At 36.2% G+C, this 20,758-nt stretch overlaps 1 protein-coding gene across 1 annotated transcript in view; it reads right to left on the minus strand.

The window, feature by feature from the left end:
- Positions 1-20,431, minus strand: part of zdhhc11 (zDHHC palmitoyltransferase 11) — a 65,532-nt gene extending 45,101 nt beyond the window's left edge. The window contains 4 exon segments of the mRNA XM_066714581.1: positions 2,233-2,357; positions 7,476-7,577; positions 7,972-8,150; positions 20,207-20,431. Of these exon segments, the coding sequence (XP_066570678.1) occupies positions 2,233-2,357; positions 7,476-7,577; positions 7,972-8,150; positions 20,207-20,428 (628 nt within the window). The 5' untranslated portion in view covers positions 20,429-20,431.
- Between the last annotated feature and the right edge of the window lie 327 nt (positions 20,432-20,758).

Below are 20,758 nucleotides of genomic sequence, written 5' to 3' on the forward strand. Positions count from 1 at the left end.
GAGTTAAATGGTATCAGAGTAGAATGAACAATTAGACGGTGATTAATAAGGATTTTAGATTCTCCTAATTAGAACTGCTTTTCAATATCATGGTTCAGTGAACATGAACCAGCAAATCAGACAGAGCAATGCAAATTCACTCATTGAGATCCAGTTAGAGTGTAGAATTATTCAAATTCAGCCAAACTTAATGTAAGAAATCAATAACAATAATAATAATATCAAGGCATCCACATATGCACTGAATTTAATGCTTAAGTGTAAAAAATACAAATTAATAAATTAGATTTGTCTGAAGGACTGACCCTCCATATGTAAGCACTGTATTTTCAAAAGCCTTCTAATTGATGGTTCTACTCTGATACCTTTTAACTTGAGGAAATTATATATATAAAAAAATCTACACATAAGAGAATAATAAGTACTCATTAGGAATCAAACCCAGATCATCAGGTCCACAGTGCTGTTCCTTAAACACTGTACCAACTGATATACAAATTGAACCTGAAACCTATTTTAAGTACCCTGCAGCTACCGCTGCCAGCTGTCATGATTAATTGTACAAAACTTAATTATTGGGGTTATAGTCTCAAATTAATGTATCAATTAAAAACATACATTATAATAAATAATACAAAATAGTTGTGTGTGTGTATTTATATAGCCTGCCTACTATATATACACATACACGTATGTGTTCTATGGCTCTACAATAAGTGAATGCATTCATGGTTACAAATGCTCCAGTGGAGAACGTATGAAAGGGTGGCGAATTGACGTGGGGATGAATTGTCATCTGGGACTAATTGTTATAGGGGCGAATTGATGCGGGGATGAATAGTCATGCTCCCAATAATAACAACTACAACAATATATTCACATTTTCTACAATTTGTTAAACTAAACAGAATTTGTAAAAGTAATAGTGGCAATAAGGTACAATTGTGCTTTAACAGTTTCATGCTGGGGCACTGTTTGTGGAACTGGGAATAAACACCCACACTGGTTACCCCTATGCCACAATGTCATATTTTTAAATGCATTGTGAGCATTCCGAGGCTTGCTTTCTCTCATTTAAAAGAATGGCCACTTTTTTTTTTAGGTCCAATTGATGGTAGAAAGGGTCCCCTTCTAAAGTACAGTAGTTTCAAGCTGGGGAACAATTTGTGGAACTGGCAATAGACAATAAAATTGGTGCCCCCTTGACACAATTTCATATTTTTAATAGCATTTTAAGCATTCTGAAGCTGGCTCTCATATTTAAAAGTCCCCAAAAACATTTTAGGTCCTATTGATAGTATAAAGGCTCCCCTTTTCAATTAAAGTAGTTTCATGCTGGGGAGAAATTTGTGGAACTGGGATTTCACACCCAAATTGTGCCCTATGACACAATTCTGTGTTTTAAATTGCATTGGGGGGGGTCCTCTGCCTCTTCCTCTACAAGGTAGTTTCAATTAACATACCCCATACAATATGCAGAAGACCCCTCTGGCCACAGCCTAGATGAGAAGAAGGTTATATTGAAGCTGAAAAGACTGTGTAGAGCTGTATTGAACTGAAATATAGGTATAGGGGACATCTATTTGGTGTTTATTCCCATTTCCACAAACAGTGCCCCAGCATGAATGTACTGTAGGTATAAAGTGGACCCTTTCTACTATCAATTGTGATGAAAATAATTTTGGGGACATTCTTTTAAAGGAGAGAAAGCAAGCCTTGGAACATTCAAAATGCACTGTCTATTCCCAGTTCCAAAAATAGTTCCCTAGCATGAAACTATTGTAACACTATTGTACCTTAATGCCACTATTTTACAAATTCTGTTCAGTTTAACAAATAGTAGAAAATGTGTATACATTATTATTATTTGTTGTTGTTGATGTTACAATATTTTCAATTAAAACACAAGTTTTTGAAAGCTCAGGATAAGTATTTTTCGAAGTATATTTGGATGTGTTTTGTAAATCTTTCTACTGTTCTGGCGTTGCGGGTATTACCCAGTCCCTTTAAGATTGTTGTTCACTCCCTTTATGGCAATTCCATTTTGTTATGTTTTTCACTCCGTGGCCACCTGGTCTTTAAAAACCTTGAGCTTACACACTTAAGTTATGCTGTCTTTATTCCATAATTGCAGTGCAAAGAGCAACAATTTGCTCCACATCACAACTGTATCAGTTATATTATATCAGATATATTTCAAGCTGCACATTATAGTTTCTTCTAATGACTTACCATTAAACTGTGGAGCTGAACGTAATGTAGCAGGGTTCACAAAATGCTCGATGAATATAAAGAGGATGACAAATACAAACAGCAGAATTCCAAGGACTGCAGACACCACAGTAACCAAGAAAAACCTGAAAATCAAAAACATTTAAGAAATCAGTATAAGGCATCCCTTATTGATTTGATATGAATTGGGGGAATTGGGGGAGGGTTGTCAGCCACAAGCGTTATTACAGTCTCCTAAAGTCGACCACGGCACCCTTTTTATGTTCAGAGGAGAGGGACCTATCGTTTCAGATTTATAACCCAAGATTCCCCACAACAAGTATACTTCAATTAAACGAGAGTAGGCGCACTGTAAAATGGTACCTATACACATATTTATTTAAACAAACTACAAAAACAAAAACCATACAATAAAAAACAGTTAATACTTAGCATAAGCTGAGAAAGAACAACTACCACGGTGCAAAATGAAAACTAACAATAATAATAGTGAAAACAAGTGAATCAAACCACAACCGTGTTACCAAAGAACTGCTGACAATAAGACAATTATAAAAAAGTTAAACAGAATAATAAACACCAACACCATACATATGAAAAAGACTAAAATCAACACACCAAGTGAAGCTTCCCCAAAGACAGCTATCCCAACTCAGCTTTTAGGCCCAACTACAACCATACATACAATTAACTGTGACTTTAAAGTTGAAAAGTTTGGCTCCGTCCAACTTGTTACTGAGACAGCTCACAATCTTACTCTCAATACAACACAGGGTCAGTATTAGTACTGCTAGTATCCAGCGCTCATATGTGTATGTAGAGGCAATGTGCAAATAGCAATTCAATCGATAAAACTTTATTATTAGGGGGCCAAGCAACAAAGTTGCTGGAACCCTATTGTAATTGTTAAGATTATTCTTATTAGGAGGCCAAGCAACGAAGTTGCTGGAACCCTATTTTAATTATCATTAGGCTTCCATGCACGAAGTGCTGAAAGCCTATTGTTTTTGTTAGGATTTTTCTTCTTATTTTTTTCTTCCACCAGAAATTTCAAATGTCCCTAAAATGCTCATACATGCATGAAAATTCACGAAACTCGCAAGTGTTGTAGAAACCACATATACCTACAAATATATTGAAAACTGCATTTGCAGGTGTCATGATGCAGCTGCCATATTGTATTTAGCAGATAAATTGTGAAATGCTACAAAAATCTTCTACTCCAAAACTTCATACACATGCATACCTTTTACCCCACTATTACGCTTGTTCATCAGAAGTTCCTCAGGCACACATTTTGTCTCCCATGTAGCATTTTCTGATTCAAACTATTCTGCCTTCTAATTCATGCCACTTTTACCAACTGTGACACAAATTGGTATGCATGACACTAGTACAGGGTACTACCAATGCTGTAAAAGGTGAGTTGCTCTAGTGAAAAACATGGGTGCCGTAGGGGCCATTGGAAAAAAAACGTATGCACCTCTTCAGGCAAGTTACACATTTCCAGCACACTGGAATGAACTACACACAAATATGAAAATGGCTACTGCTCTGGAACTAAAAAGCCCAGTGCCTTGAAAATGAGCAAGTATTACATAGATCCTGCAATGTATCAAATGTGCAAGAGACAAGTGACTGTCTGCAAAAACATGGCAGCCACAAGCAATATGCACATATGCAAAATACGGTGGGTAACACTAGTACAAAGATCTATCAACATTGAAGAAGCGAAGTTGATAGGAAATAAAACAGAGCTGCTGTACACCAATCAAAATGACAGCTTCACATTTTATGCCACATCATGACATTCCTTATGTAGACCTCTGCCTCCATCATGTGGACAAGTTTGGAAATTGCATTCTGCATCTTGAATGACACAAGAATGAAAACTTCACATATATGCAGGAATTAAGTGAAAAATACAATGGTACCTTACATAATTGATGCATGCAAGCAATACATTAATATTATAGTCCAGTGACACTGAAATATGCACTAAAAATGACAAAAGATTGAAAACCTCAAATGTATACTACAATGGATTGTAATTGAAAATTACACATTTAATAACACATGCATTTAAACTACAAATCCCTGCTAAAATCTGAAACCTATTGATACAACATGGAAGCCTGAAAAGTTGCATGCAACTTCTAGTTATTATTAGTCTTCCATGCACGAAGAGCAGGAAGCCTATTGTTTCTGTTAGGATTTTTATTAGGCTTCCATGCACGAAGTGCTGGAAGCCTATTGTTTTTGTTAGGATTTGTATTATTATTATTATTATTATTATTATTATTATTATTATTATTATTATTATTATTATTATTATTTATTTATGTATTTATTTATTTATTTATTTATTTATTTATTTTCCTTCTGCCAATAATTCTAATGTCCCTAAAACGCTCATACATGCATGAAAACTCATGAAACTCACAAGTGTTGTAGACACATCTTATACCTACAAATGCAGTGAAAACTACATGTGTCGGTCACATGGTGCCGCCGCCATGTTGCGATGAGTGTCGAAATTGTGAAATGCAACAAAAATCTTCTTCTCCAAAATCTAATGGCACATGCATATGCCACTTCACACACATGCATACCTTATGCCCCATTATTACACTTGTTCATCAGAAGTTCCCCGGGCGCACGCTTTGTCTGCCATGTAGCATTCTCTAATTCCAGCTTTGATGCCTTCTAATCCATGCCACTTATACCCACTGTGCCACAAATTGGCATGCATGACACTAGTATAGAGTCCTACTATGGGTGTCAAAGGCTAGTTGCCCCAGTGAAAAACATGGATGCTGTGGGCCAATGAAAAATAAACATATGCGTTGCTTCAGACAAGTATCACATTACCTCTACACTGGAATGCAGTATGCACATGAAACTCAGCACCTATGTCTATGTCTGTGCATTGAACATAAAACCTGATAATTAAGTTTGTGAGGTACACGGTTAAGCTGCAATGTTGGATTTAACATGTATCCGTGTGCGAAAATGAAGACAGCTACTACTCTGGAACTCTAAAGCTCAGTGCCCTGAAACTTTGCATGTATTACGTAGACACTGCTGTCTATCATCTCTGCAATTGGCAAGTGACTGCATTTAACAACATGGCAGCCACAAGAAAATGACTGTGCACGAATGCAAAATACACATATTTATAATAGCATGAAATTGACCCCAGAAAAACCTATCAGCACAATTCAAATACTAACCAAACTGTGTTACAATATGTCACTTTTGACAGCAAATATATTCAGAACTATAGCCTTACGTACTTAAATTGTTAGTGATTAAACTAGTAGAAAGATCTGTAAAACTTGATGAAGCCAAGCTGATAGGACACAAAACCTGTCTGTTGTACACCAACCAAAATGAAAGCTTCACATTTCAGCCACATCATGACATTCCTTATGTAGACCTCTACCTCCATCATTTGGCTAAACTTGGGAATTGCATTATGCATCTTGAATGACACAAGAATTAAAATTTCACATATATGCTAGAATTAAATGAAAAATACAATGGTACTTTACATCAGTAAAACAAGCAATGAGGAAATTGAAATTAAAGTCCACTGACTTAGAATACATACTTCAAATGAAAAGAATGAAAACCACAAATATATACTACAGTGTATTGAAATTGAAAATTACACATTTAATAACACATGCATTTAAACTACAAATGCCTGCTCAAATCTGAAACCTACTGAGACAGCAAGGAAGCCTTAAAAGTTGCATGCAACTTCTAGTTATTATTATTATTATTAGGCTTCCATGCACGAAGTGTTGCGTTACCTGTAGTAATATGTACTGTACGTATATATACATTTAAATTTATATTTTTTACACATATTGATAGTTCATCAAAGGCAAACAATGATAATTGCTGAAGGTAACATATAATTATTTTTAAAGTAATGACCAACTGTAATCCAACATAATCATCTCTTTTCACATGTTGCACAATAGATGATAAAAACTAAAATTAAATGGATGGCAGTTGGGTGCTCCTTTTTGAGTGTTATTACATTATCGGTATAATTATAACGTTATCCTAACACATATTTTTAATCATGTGGATAACATAATAAATGCCAATAATGTAATTACGTTACTGGTTATTAAGTTATTACGTTATTGGTAAAAAAGGTATTACGTTACCAGTAGGGACATTTTATTACCTTATCGGTACATTTATTACGTTATCAGTATTATAAAGTTATAAACTGCAAATTATTACATTATTGTAGAGTTATTATGTTATCAGTATTTTATTACATTATCAGTTGTAGCAAATAACAAATAGGGAACAATTTGGCAAATTGTAGAAATGTTCAAATTATAAAGTTTTTTAAACTGATAGGAGACTAAATTCCATATTAGTAAATACTGCTGTAGCTTTAAAAAAATCATTGAAAGACTACATGAATACATTTTTCAGCACTCTGTGGTGAATATATGGAAAACATTTTATTTTGACATGCAGAAATTGTGATCATAATGCATAATTTTTTCAGTGGGTAAATATAATGTAAACATAATTTACCATGGAGTGGACTGTGTGTCCCAAGCTTGCCCACAGCGTAGTGTATGTTTGACACAATGTCCAGCAGGTGACACTGTCTTCTGAGTACAGCAGTTTGAATATGTTTGGAAATAAATGTAAATGCTTAAGTGTATTATGTGTTTTTATATATTTATATAGTTTTTATTAAATAGTTATATATACTTTGTATATAAATTAATGCATTATCAATTAAGGCTGTCAGCATTACTGCATGTGATTAATTAAAAAAGAAAAATGTTAATTATATATAATTATATATAATAAAATAAAAAATAAATAATAATAATAATAATAAAAAATAAATTAGTTAGTTTGTCCAAATACTTTTGAGCCCCTAAAAGTGGGAGGACCACATATAAAAATGGGTGTTCACACTGTTCACCCAATTTGGATGTAACTACCCTCAAATTAAAGATGAAAGTCTACACTTAAAGCACATCTTGATTGTTTCCTTTCAAATCCATTGTGGTGTGGCATACAGAGCCAAAATTATGACAATTGTGTCACTGTCCTAACTGACGTAACTGTAGATATATCTGTGGAAGATAGGTGAGCGTGTATAGGCATAGTAGTCTAGATAAACAGCAGAAATGTATTGCATAGAAAAACTAAAGATGTTTAGTAATACACCTGCTCTGTGGTATATCTCTTACCAGTAGTTCCTTCCTCCTACACAGTTGTTCAGCCAGTTGCAGTGGTGATCAAAATCATAGATGCACTTATTGCAGCTGCTGCAGTGTTTCACTTTTGGGCCTCTGGAATGAGAAAAACAAATCTGAACACTACATGCATATTTGTATTATATTAATCTGGCCAATGTGTACAATAAAATTACAGGATAATATTACCTTATAACCTCACAAATAACTGTACGAAAGTGTGCAATAATGATTCATGTCGAAGCTGAGTGGGCTTGTGTTAGCTTGGATCTCTTCAGCCTACACACAGTAGTGACTTCTGTAATTTATCTCATGCCCCTAAACGAACAGTGTTATTAGTTAGATAGACGTGTTATTAATACGTTATAGTGTGTGACTAAGTTTAAATCTTCTTAACCACATCCGCCACAGCAAGCTGATATGTTTTCAGGCATTTTTAAATTGAACACTCAGAGAATCTTGCTTTAAAGCTGAACCTGATAGAATGTGCTCAGTTAGAGCTAAAATAGTGCAGTGCAGATTCTGTATGACGTGGGGATGCGTTCTCTTGTCTAGGACTGGCATGGGATTGCTGTAGTTCTTCCTGGCACGGACGCTTGAATCTGCAGGATCTATAGACACTGCTACTAAATGTGTAACAAAGTGGGAAACAAATGTCACACCGATTATCTACACAACTGTGAGTCAAGGAGTCAAAAAAGAAAAATAAATAAAAAAGAAAAACTGTGAAATTGAAACCAAAAATTGCAGCAAGTTTAAGATTGCATCAGTTGTGATGCACTTGACTGGACCTAACCTTTTGTTTTAGACACAAAGAAAGGGCAAGATTCCCAGAGACTGTGGCCCAGGTAAAATAATAAAATTAAATCCATGCACCATTCATTAATTTAAAATGCATCACTTCTGGTTTACTAGACTGCTTACTAGAGACTTAATCTATCCTGTAGACCAGTGGTTCTCAAACTGTTGTCTGCAGAATGCAATGCAATGTAAAAAAAAAGTACGAAAAGAAAACCTATATAAAAACATAAAGGCCCTTGCTCTTGCTCTACCACACCTGCTCTCTCTCACTACCTCTAACCTCCCACCCCCGTGAACAAATCGGAAACAGACCTCCGTGGCTGTTTCATTTTTTTGAAGTAAACACTGGAATGCATATTACTGAGAAGAGCATATCCGATTGCAAACTCAAACTCTAACACAGTAACAAAACTGATAGAAAAATGTGTGAATCTAAAATGGGAAACGTGAAAGACACTCCGAAAAATGGGTTTGGAGTTAGCATGTATTCTTCACTTGAGAGTTTTCATTCTTCTTTAACATTGCTGGTAAAAAAAAGCTATAGCTCTAAAATACATGGCACAGTGCTCATTCAAATTATCTAATGTCACAGAGCATAGGGGTGTGACAAATTCACAAGACAGTACTTTTTTATTTATTTGTATTCTTCTGTATATTGATAAATTACACCATATTTAAAAATAGATTTGCACATGTGCAGAGGTGTACAATTAATCATCTTTTGATATATACTAAACATTTAAAGTAGTGTTTCTTGATAATACTTATTTTTTTCAATAATTATTCACCTTTAACTGGTTAATACAAGAGCACAGCCATTCCTCTGAGTAACAGCCTCATTTTACTTTCACTCATTTAAATCACATCTGAATCCAATCAATCACTTCTGCATCAAGCTGTAATTTACTCAAACTTTTCTACATATAAACAATGATGTAATGTAGGATGAAGACTATGTATAGGAAAGTTGAAGAAAGTGTTTTGTGATAATGATGTTTTATTTTAACACTAGCATTAGAAGTAGCTTGTATACAGACTGAGCAGATTCGTTTTGCAGGCTAAGCAAAAGGTCAACAAGGTTAATTTGTTAGAAACTCCTGTCAGTAATAAAAGATCACACAGTGCCGAAATAGCCTACAGCTGTTTTGTTGAAAATCTGTTTGTGACTTAATTGTTTCTCCAGATAGGCAGGAATTGTTTCTGTTAATGAGCGATTGACACGAGGTAAATGACGACCGTGGGATCTCATCTTCCTAGTGCACATCAAAGACAGACATCTGCTTTTTGGATCCATCACCTCTTCACGGGAGGACAGATAGTAAACGTATCCGGAATTGTACCTTCTGATTGGATGAACGACCATAAGATTTCACGTCACTTTCCTATAAAGCTGCACTCATGTTTGTAAACATTAAGTCCTCACTGAAGGAATTTTTCCTGACGTGGGGCTTCCGAGCCGGCTTGATTAAAGTTCTATTTGCTTTATCTCCACGACTTCTCCACTTATTTCCGAGGTTCTACATAGGACATTCCAAACTTTTTATTTTTATTTTATAATAGCTCTTGTAGAACTGAGGCAGTCATTGAGAATTGATGCAACATTATTAACACTGGTGTATCTGACATCACAAAAAACAATGTTTTTTTTAGTATGTCAGCACAGACCTCTTCGTTGAGCAACATAACTACATGAATAAATAAACAAATAAACAAATAAAGCTACAGGGGCAGAGCAAGAAAAGGGTCTCAAGCCAAATGTTTAACTTTCTGGGAATGTGTGGCATTCCCCCACTGTGTCAGGCTACTGTCCAGCACTCCTCCAACCCAGTCTAGCACTTCCACCTTTCCCCACAAGAGGTCGCCATCACCCTTCCTTACCCTCACATTCCACAGCAATCATTCAATCAACATTCTTGAACACCTTGTGCTCTTGTTCAATAACCCTCTGCTCCCATTTGCTCTTTACCTCCCACTTGGGTTTTTGCTTCCCCCTGTTCCACATATAAACCCCTCACTAACTCTTACACTTTGCAAAGTTTTGTTAGTGCTATATGACATTCTGAGCAGTATGTACCGGTGCCTTGATTATACCTGAAAACCTTGACACCTTGTTTTGCCCCACGACCTTGACCTTGGATCTCCTCTGACACTGTTTGCCTGATTGCCCGACCCTTGATTGTAACCTCGACGACCCCTTTTGCCCAACCTTTGATTGCCCTGTCTTGCTGGTATTCAACCCATGCCTGTCTGACAACACCCACCACACACCTCAACTGGGTCCCCCTGTTCCTGTGTCCCGCAGCCCGAGACACACTGGATTTGCATATTGTGTGCTTTAGAACATAAGGGACAACAGAGTTGAATAGATACATTAAAGGCTGGGCAAGCCACAATTTATACACATGGAGAAGAATTTTGTAGATTGTGTATGGCCTTTTTGGGAGCCAGTGATTTTATGACAGGGTTGATGTACTCAGTGAAGTCCATCTTTGTAACAATTCTTCAGAGTTTAGAAACAGTTTTCTAAGGTACATTCAATAACAGAACAGTGGTTCCCAACCCTGGTTCTGGAGTATGCCCTACCCTGCTGTTTTTTTGTTTCAACTGAGCTCTCAATTCGGCTACTTAATTGATCCTTTAATTTAACTAAAATTTCCTAAATCAGAGCCTTTAAATTATTTTAAACAGTAGGGGTTTTAAGTTAAGTATAGAATTGTATAAATAACTTATTAAAGAAACAACTGTTTTATTACACAATTTAAAAAGTCAAACCTAAGCAGATTGTTACTTCAATTAAGGTTCAATTAAGTAATTGAACTACTGACATAGAAGACAATAATACAAATGTACCATCAACACAATTTCCCTTCTTACAGTTTTGGTCAATGACCATACATTTTTAAAATGGTTGTAGGAGATCATGTTAACAATGTTCTTGCTGAAACAGAGGTCTCCATTAAAATTAATTCCCAGATTTTGATAGTTGCAGAGGGTGAGATTGCAAAAAGAGGAACAGACTGCAGCCTTTGTTAAGTACTGAGGAATATGATTTGTTCACATTGAGCCACTTAGATGTAATGTCTGGTCCTGCTTTGGTATGCATGTGGTACCCTGGTTGAACTTAATGGTTGTGTGAACTTAATGTGATCATGCATTTCAAGTGCAGAGGCTTTGAAAATGCAAAAACACATACTTCAGTAGGGTTTCAAATTGTTTTTGCCAGGGGCGTGTAAATTTCCTGCTTATGTAGCAATGACTATTCCTACATGTGGAGGATATGAAAAATATAGCTTTTATTCTATGACATCTAGAAATTTCTATTTGATTGATAGTTTGCCTGTCCAATTAAAGGTTTGGGATTCTGCAGTTTCTAGCCAATCAGATAGTACCATTTGAAAAAAGGGGGTGTTCAGAAAGACGCAGGGAGAGAAGACAGCCATCTTAGTGAGGTGCATTAGGCATGCTAAAAAAATAAAAAAATAAGTCTCCAAAAGGAGAAAATATTTCCAGTGTTTGGAAATGTAATTATTGCTTCCCAATTTGGCTACCATTGGCAAATAGCAAATATGCCACAAATGCCAACCTATTTACATAAGTTTAATAATTAGCAATTGATGGGTTAATTCGCGTTGGGCCACTGATGTCTCAGCAGATTCTTCACCAGGGGCATTTTCTCTACCAGGTCCCAGTGTATTTAGCCCGGCCCAGTGGGAAAACAGCAGGGAAACATGCCACATATGCCATCCAATCAGCTTCTTAATCGCTCTGCTTCCTGATGTCCAAGTGCACAAATGTACTGATACAAGTCTCATTATTAGCAATTAAATTAACGGGTTAAATCACCTTGGGCCACTGATGTCTCTGCTGATTCTTGACGGGGGCATTATCTTTACCAGGTCCCAGTGTATTTAGCCCATTCCTGATGATCAAGGGGCATTTCCTCTGCCAATTCGATGTGTGTTTAGCTTGGGCCAATGTGGTCAGTGGCAAAATAGTGGATATGCATGCCACATATGCCCACCAACAAAGGATTGATAAGCCATGAAGTTAAGACAAAATACCTTGAGTAACTTATTTGTCTTATTTTTCTTACAGACATAAAACAAGACAAAAATGTACTACAGGACACACGTATTGTTGTAAATATAAATAAATACATATAACACAACATTAATAAATACAAATATAAATACATATAATTAACCAATGCACAGCACAGTAATGTGTCTTTTTAACACAAGTCTCTGTGGGAATAACATTGTTTTTGACACAAAATTGTGAAGTCCTTAAAGAATCGTAATGTGTTAAATTGAATGCATTAGTTCAAAGTTGTCCTTATACTATCACAGTCAAATTGCAGACTACAAAATCAATTTTATAGGGCATGTTCCCTGAGATCAGTTTTGTATTTACATGAAAGTCAACTTAAGACACAAAACATACAGCACATGCCAGAACAGCTTCAATGCTGTTGGCATAGATTCTGTGAGTCTCTGCAACTCAAATGGGGGGACGGAACACCATTCTTCCAAAAGATATTCCCTCATTTGGGAATCATTTTGATGATGGTGGTGGACAGTGCTGTTTAACACGTCTGTCCAAAATCTTCCATAGGTGTTTAATTGGATTGAGATCTGGTGACTGCGAAGGCCATAACATATGATTCACATAATTTTCATACTCATCAAACCATTCAGTGAGCCCTCGTGCCCTGTGGATGGGGGAGTAGTAATATAGGGCACTCATTAAGAGGGGTTGCGGTGGATTTTACCTTTTGACCTTGAACTTGAGTTGAACTTGAGGGCCCCTTCCTAGGGGGCAGGGGTGCGTGTACCGTGTCACTGAAAAATTAGCATATCTGTGGGCAGAGTTGACAGGGTACTGGAATTATAATATGTGGGGGCGGGGATGACAGGGCACTGTAGGAATGTACAGGGCGGGTGGGGGTCTTCAACTGTTTTTCAAACCCTCTGAAAGATTTGTATTTAAGCCAGACTGATTCTGTAGTAAAATAGCTCCTTTTCCCTATGCTAGTGAAGCGCCAAAAGAGCTCTATTTAAGCCCTCCTGATTATTTAGTAACATAGATATTTTTCCCTACGCTAGTGAAGCTCCAAAAGTTCTATTTATGCCCTCCAGATTCTTTAGTAACATAGATATTTTTACCTAAGCGAGAGCCGTGAGGCAGTCTCTTCAACAGGGCCAAAGGGGTTACCTCTTTCAAATGGACAAGGGTTTTGCTAGAAGGGGTGGTGAGGAGATGTCTACATCTTTTGTAACCTCGGATCGGTGAAGAATTAGTATATTTGAGTTGACAGGGCACTGAAGAAGAAATAGCGTATCAGGTTAGGGTTTGAAGAATTAGTATATTTGTGGGCAGAGTTGACAGGGCACTGATGACAGGGTGGTCTGTTTACAATTTGAGAACAGGCTCTGTTTACATTTGAGGCGATGTGACTGGGCCCCTTTATAGCGGAATGTGGCGAGAGATAGCGTTCTGTAGAAGCGGTGGGGGCTGTGGGTAGTTTAAGAGGCACAAGTCATTCACCCCAAACAGATTGTATTAGGAACATCTTGTTAAAATTATGTTAAAATAATAAAAAATAACATCATATATAAAGAATGAAAAAAAAGTCTGGAAATAAAGAAAAAGAAAGAAAGAGAAAAAGAAAGAAAAGAGAAACTATTAAACAAGTAATTTCTTCACACAGAGCAATTCAGTAATAATGAGAAATGTCAAGAGATCTCGACTGTTTTAGAATAGGTTTTCTCACCAAGAGGTGGTGTAAAAAATATGTGCCCAGATACCCTGAACATAGAAATGGAAAGAAAGAAAAAAAACAATATAATCAATATAATCAATATAATCTACTACTACACAATACAATACATTTCCAGAGTTAAAGACATTATCAAATGCATTATTTAAATAAAAATGTAATGTAAAACTTGAATAAATACAATGATCAAGTATGTGCGTGTGTGTGTGTGTGTGTGTGTGTGTGTGTGTGTATATGCATGTGTGTATCTGAGTGCAGGCTGGAGATTACGGCCCCAGGTTTCTTTTTTTTTCTTTTACAGAACCTAATAAGTTTCAGCCCTTCCTCCAGTTTGCACAGATTTGTACTAGACTGCAACTTTTACTTACAGAGATAAAGAATGAAAAGTCATTCTAAATGGACTGAACTTTAGAAAATCCTGAATATGCGCAAAATTAAAAGAAATGTAATACAGAAAATGTACATTGAAAATGTCAGTAATCAACATAATCTCAGTAAATACTACACCTACCCAAGACCAATATTTTCTTGCATTTCAGAATATATCAAATGTATTCTTTAAAGAACAGATACATTGTAAAGATTGAATAAATACAATTATTAAGTTTTAAAGGTTTGTGTGTGTGTGTGTGTGTGTGTGTGTATTCACAACACCGTGTGATGTAAATGAAATGTAACGTTACTAAGTTAAATTAAGAAATCCTTAAATATAGAAGAATTATAGAATATATATGTTATATAAGAAGCATAGACTATATATGTAGAAACTGGGAAATTTCAATACAACTCAATAAAATCAGCATTTGTAATAATATTAGTAACAAAACATCAAATTATTTTAAATAAATATGTAATATAATCCATTCATGCATTAAGATTAAGTAAATACACTCAATACGATCTAAGCACAAACCTATATGTGTATGTATATTTATATAATTTACAGATTAGAAAATGGCCTTGGTTGTACTGACAATAAGAAGTGTGAACAGCCTTCAGTACAGCTAACTAGTAACATTCTTACAGACATTAAGAATGAAAACACAATTTTAATAATTGTCCCCCTGACAGTAAGTAAATGAAACTAAACCACACTTATTTAACTTAAGAAATACAGTATATAACTGACATTTAACTGAGCACAGCTCTCTTTGTTAGTTAGATAACTCTCCAAGGTCAAACAGAAGCCTTATATTAGTAACTTTCTTACAGAAATAAAGAATGAACCCCATGATGTTAAGACAAAAATTAAATTAAAAAATACTAAAGTAACTTTAGACATGTTAGATATGTATAAATAATTAAGTATATGTCTATTAAACCAGTAGATTTATACTTTTTAGTTAAATAATCTCCAGTCTCAGCACCTCTGAGGAGTGAGACCTAGCTAGCAGCACACATAAACAGAATACAGACAGAGGCCAGAAGAAGCAACAACCTTAGAGGCCACAGCGAAAGATAAGCGAAGAGGGAGACACAGTCACACTAGAGTTACACCGGATCATGCGTAAATCAAGCAGGTCTTTAGTGAGATAGGGTTAACCTAAAACAATCAGGCACAGAAAAAGAGAGATGGGGCTAGAAATAGAGAAAAACGATAAATAACATAACATAACATAACATAACATAACATAACATAACATAACATAACATAACATAACATAACATAACATAACCATAATAACAGGGGGAGTTATAAACACCAAACCGACACGGTTGAATATTTGAACGTTTTATTAAGAATTTACTTCACCAAAACAATTTACACAATCATTTCAAAAGACAAGAGTCATGAGGCCCTGACACGATCACACTACAGTGTAGGAGCTTTAGAAGCAGCACATCCTGCTCTCAGCACCGCGGTGGGGGTTTGCAGGAAGCTGTACGGTTCTATCAACTACATAAAACTAGCCCCCCTAATGACTGAAATTGTATCACCAGAAATCCTGTACAAATCCAGCGGTCAGGTACTTTTACCCTGTCTGAGTAATGTAATTCAGTAACATCTCTAAATTATATTCTGTATACATTCTATGAAGTTCTTATCTGGGTGTCTGACTTTAACTCTTCCTTTTTATGGTTTTACACTATGTTTGCAAATAATTGACTCTTGTAGTGCAAGTGTGAGAAACACTTCTGATTTTCCATTTCTTCAAAAGATCCTTTTTGAACCTTCAAATAAAGTGTTAAATATGTCTTTGTTAATCATGCACAGTAAACAGAAACAGGGGTGATACTGTACAGATATGCGAGACACCAGATGTATTTCACTTCAAATGTTCAAACTGCTTTATGAGACTCATTGTCTGTATCTCAGTAAGGTACAATTGTGTTGAAACATGTACAGTGCACTGAAATACATCACCATGAACAAATCTGTCAAAACAACACCTAGGACCTAACAGCATATAGTGGGTCTTAGTCATCTAGGGTTTAAAACAGCATCGCAGATTCTCATTCATGCGGCCAAATAGTTTACTGATTATCTTTGAAACGTGAGCAGAAACAGGACCAGCGCAATTCAGATACATTTTCTATACATTGAGCTGGTGTAGCATCATTTCCTTCCTTCCTTACCACCTTGTGTATGTTATTAACAATAAAGAAGCATTTCTCCACGCATTTCTTCAAGGCCTCAAAACCCTCATACATTTTGCTTATGATCTCTTTCAACGCCGGCCAATCTATTCCATCAAAATTTCTCCCCAGCTTGGTCAGATCAGAACTTTTTAGCAAAACATTGGATGACCCAGTGTGTAAAGAAGTAAAGGATGTCATTAAAACAATACTAATTTAATTTGTATACAGAGACACATCGAACAGGTTGATGTGCATAACTTTTGTCTTTTTAACTACTTTACTTATTTTGAACATTATTTGGGGTACAAGTTGAACAGTAAAGCGAAATCAGATTTAGCAGAGAGAGACACAAGCCGGTAAGAACATGTTTTTGTACAAAATAAGAATCAGAGATGTATCTATTTTATGAAATGCTTCTTTATTGTTAATAACATACACAAGGTGGTAAGTAAGGAAGGAAATGATGCTACACGAGCTCAATGTATAGAAAATTAACCAGAATTGCGCTGAATTGTTTCTGCTCACGTTTCAAAGATAATCAGTAAACTATCGTCCGCGTGAATGAGAATCTGCGATGCTGTTTTAAACCCTAGATGACTAAGACCCGCTGTTAGGTCCTAGCTGTTGATTTGACAGATTTGTTCAGGGTGATGCTGTGTCTGTCAGCACTGTGTGATGCTGTCTGTCAGTCTGTCACTAAATGTAAACATAAAAAACTGCTTTATGTTATCAACAGACTACATACAGTTAAAAGGAATGCCAGATGGCTAAACTTGGTTCTTGAATCAGAGACGGGCGTTAAGAGGCTTCTGGATATGCTTGATCTCAGACCCCCATCCCAACCCATACAGAGCCGCTTAAACTCCTCTTGAGGAGACCTATGTGTAATACAATAATAAAATTGATATATGCAATAAGCCCACAAAGTATTTTGAATATAACGTATACACTATTTCTGTTTGCTATGTATGTTTTGTTACAACTGGAATTGACTTATTGACTTATTGACTTAAATATTGCATTTTATATTGCACTTATGTTGTAAGTCGCCCTGGATAAGGGCGTCTGCCAAGAAATAATAATAATAATAATAATAATAATAATAATAATAATAATAATAATAATAATAATAATAATAAAGCATTTCCCAAATTTCAACAACCCTAGCGAAATACTCAAAGGCACGAACTCATCCCACAAATCTCCATCAACTGCAAGATGCTATCCTATCAATATGGGCCAACATTTCTAAAGAATGCTTTCAGCACCTTGTTGAATCAATGCCACGTAGAATTAAGGCAGTTCTGAAGGTGAAAGGGGGTCAAACACAGTATTAGTATGGTGTTCCTAATAATCCTTTAGGTGAGTGTATATAAGAGAGCATCTCCAAAACTGCAGCTCTTGTGGGGTGTTCCCGGTCTGCAGTGGTCAGTACCTATCAAAAGTGGTCCAAGGAAGGAAAAGTGGTGAACCGGTGACAGGGTCATGGGTGGCCAAGGCTCATTGATGCACATGGGGAGCAAATGCTGGCCTGTGTGGTCCGATCCAACAGATGGCTGAAAAAGTTAATGCTGGTTCTGATAGAAAGGTGTCAGAACACACAGTGCACCACAGTTTGTTGCGTATGGGGTTACCCATGCTGACCCCTAAACACACCTACCTGGTAGAGAAAATGCCCCTTGTGAAGAATCCGCAGAGACATCAGTGGCCCAATGCAAATTAACCCATTAATTCCATTGCTAAATATTAAACTTGTATAAATAGGTTGGCATATATGGCATGTTTCCTTGCTGTTTGCCAATGGTAGCCACATTGGGCCAGGCTAAATACACTTGGACCTGGTAGAGAAATTGTGCCTTATCAGGAAAACGTAAAGAAATAAGTGGCCAGAGGTGATTTAACCTGTTAATTTCACTGCTAAATATGTGACTTCTATAAATAAATGTGTGCACTGAATTGGAAGTTGTGTGAATAAGAAGCTGGGCGAATAAGAAGCTGAGCAAATAAGAAGCCAACTTCAGCCTCGTGTTTCCCGCATTCTTCGGTGAAAGGGTGAACCTGAGCTGAGTTGAAAACTGGAGAAAAAGGAGATTACATTTTTTTTTAACTAAAAGGACTGGGGACAGCACAGGTCTTTCCAGAACTGTGATTTTGCTCAGAAAAGTTTGTGAAGAGGAAGTTTAAGCAAAGTGAGTACATGCTCTTATACTGCAGTTGACAGGTTTATAGACATTGGAGCTTTTTTGTGTGAAAGAACTGCTCCACCTGTCAAGAGTAGATGTGGGGGACAGAGATTTAACTTAGCTGGGCAAGTGCTCTTGAACTGTGCCCTGCCGGGGTTTTTCCAACTGCGGGTTGCCATTGAGGTACGCTAGAACTGTTTGGTTTAATAGCGAAGCTACAGAACAAGCTGGCTACATTGTTTTACCCTGCTAACCCTGTGACAACCTTCTGACGCATCCTGGATCCTCGCTGGATAGCACTGAAGTCACCAGATGAGTAACTATACTGTATTCCTACCATTGTTTTTGTATTTTTGTGCTGTGTTTAAAAAATAGTAACCATAAATAATACAATGTTGCTCTATAGGTGTTGTAAATTACAATGTTAAACCTTTGGTAGCATAAATATTTTGGTGATAGGAAGAAGTCAAGATAATTCTTTTTTTTTTCTTAAAAGTTGAAACTTTTGTTTCTTTAGGAAAGCTCACTGAACAGTGAATTTTTTATGTATTTAGTCTGTACAAGGATTACAACTGATAAGGAAGTCATGGGCAATATGTTCAAAATCTGAACTAAAATTATTTTTTTCCTTTCTGTAACATAAGTGTAACATAGACACATAACTGTAAAATACAGCTTTAAAGTGTTTCATATGTTTATCTTAGAGTAGGGGCGTCTCACCCATTCTGTGGGATTTGGAGAGGGAGGGAATGCTAACATACTAATCACACTTTAGTTTATGCTGTTGCTATCAAATCAGGTAGTCACAGTGTGTATAAATCCTGACCCCAACCTTATCAAATTCAAAAGTTTAAAAGAGCAGTTTTTTCTAGTTTACGCAGAATAGGCACATACTAGGTATATAGGAGTATAGAGGTGAATTGTTTTAGGGCGGGGACCAAGATCCTTTTGCATCTCAACTGTCCAAGGTAAACATTTGTACAGAGAACCCCTACAAAGGCGTGACTGCTACATTCCCCACCACATACACAAAGCAGTATTTTTCAAAACACCTTGACAAATGTTTACCATTTTGTGAAGCAGATTTCAGTTAAATTAAATGGAGATTTCATTGTGTTAAAACAATAATTTAAATTAATAAAATGTATTTTAAAAATGTGCAAAAGTTTGGCAATTGCATGAAAGTTATTATATAACATTGCTTGTTAACACTCAATGTGGATAACTTTCTGGTCCTCTTCATTGATAAACAGCATTGGATGAAAACCCTTTGAAGGGAAGATGCATACACAAAGAAATGAAACTAATGGACATACATATAGGCTATTTGTATTAATAAAATAAAAACAACAACAACAACAGAGCATTCTCATTAAGGATACACAATACCCAGCATACTTCCAGTTGTAAGGCAGTAAGGGTATGTAAATGCCAAAGCCCACAATTGCCATATAGCTGTAGAGCACCCAGGCAATGATCTGAAAGGCATGGAAAGGCAAGGACCAGCCATTGACTATGGGGCGCTGTGGAGGGGACACCAAGTCATTGCGGCTGCTCCCTCGGGCAGGTACAGTACGTCTCAGCCTCCTGTCATAGCAATTCATCTGCAAGAGAACAGAAAGTATCAGCAAGCATCCAAAGAAGAGTCTACAACCCAGGTCATGTAGAGCAACAATTCTCCAGGTTTCTTAACTACAAACTGTCACTAGGGATAAGGGAAACTAAACAAATCATTGATATAGTTCAGTCACTGAGAGATATCTAAAGGAGTTTAATGACTGAACTTTAGAGTAAACATGATTTTTAGACTACTCCCAAAGATGTTAAAACATTGATACTATGTTTGAGAGCAGTTTTACCTAGTAAAGAAAGACAATACTTCAAATTTCCTTGCACCCCCACCTATTTAATATGTTAGATGTCAATTAGTTTAA

Source organism: Amia ocellicauda, chromosome 10 (genome assembly GCF_036373705.1).
Source record: "Amia ocellicauda isolate fAmiCal2 chromosome 10, fAmiCal2.hap1, whole genome shotgun sequence".
NCBI classification, from domain to species: domain Eukaryota; kingdom Metazoa; phylum Chordata; class Actinopteri; order Amiiformes; family Amiidae; genus Amia; species Amia ocellicauda.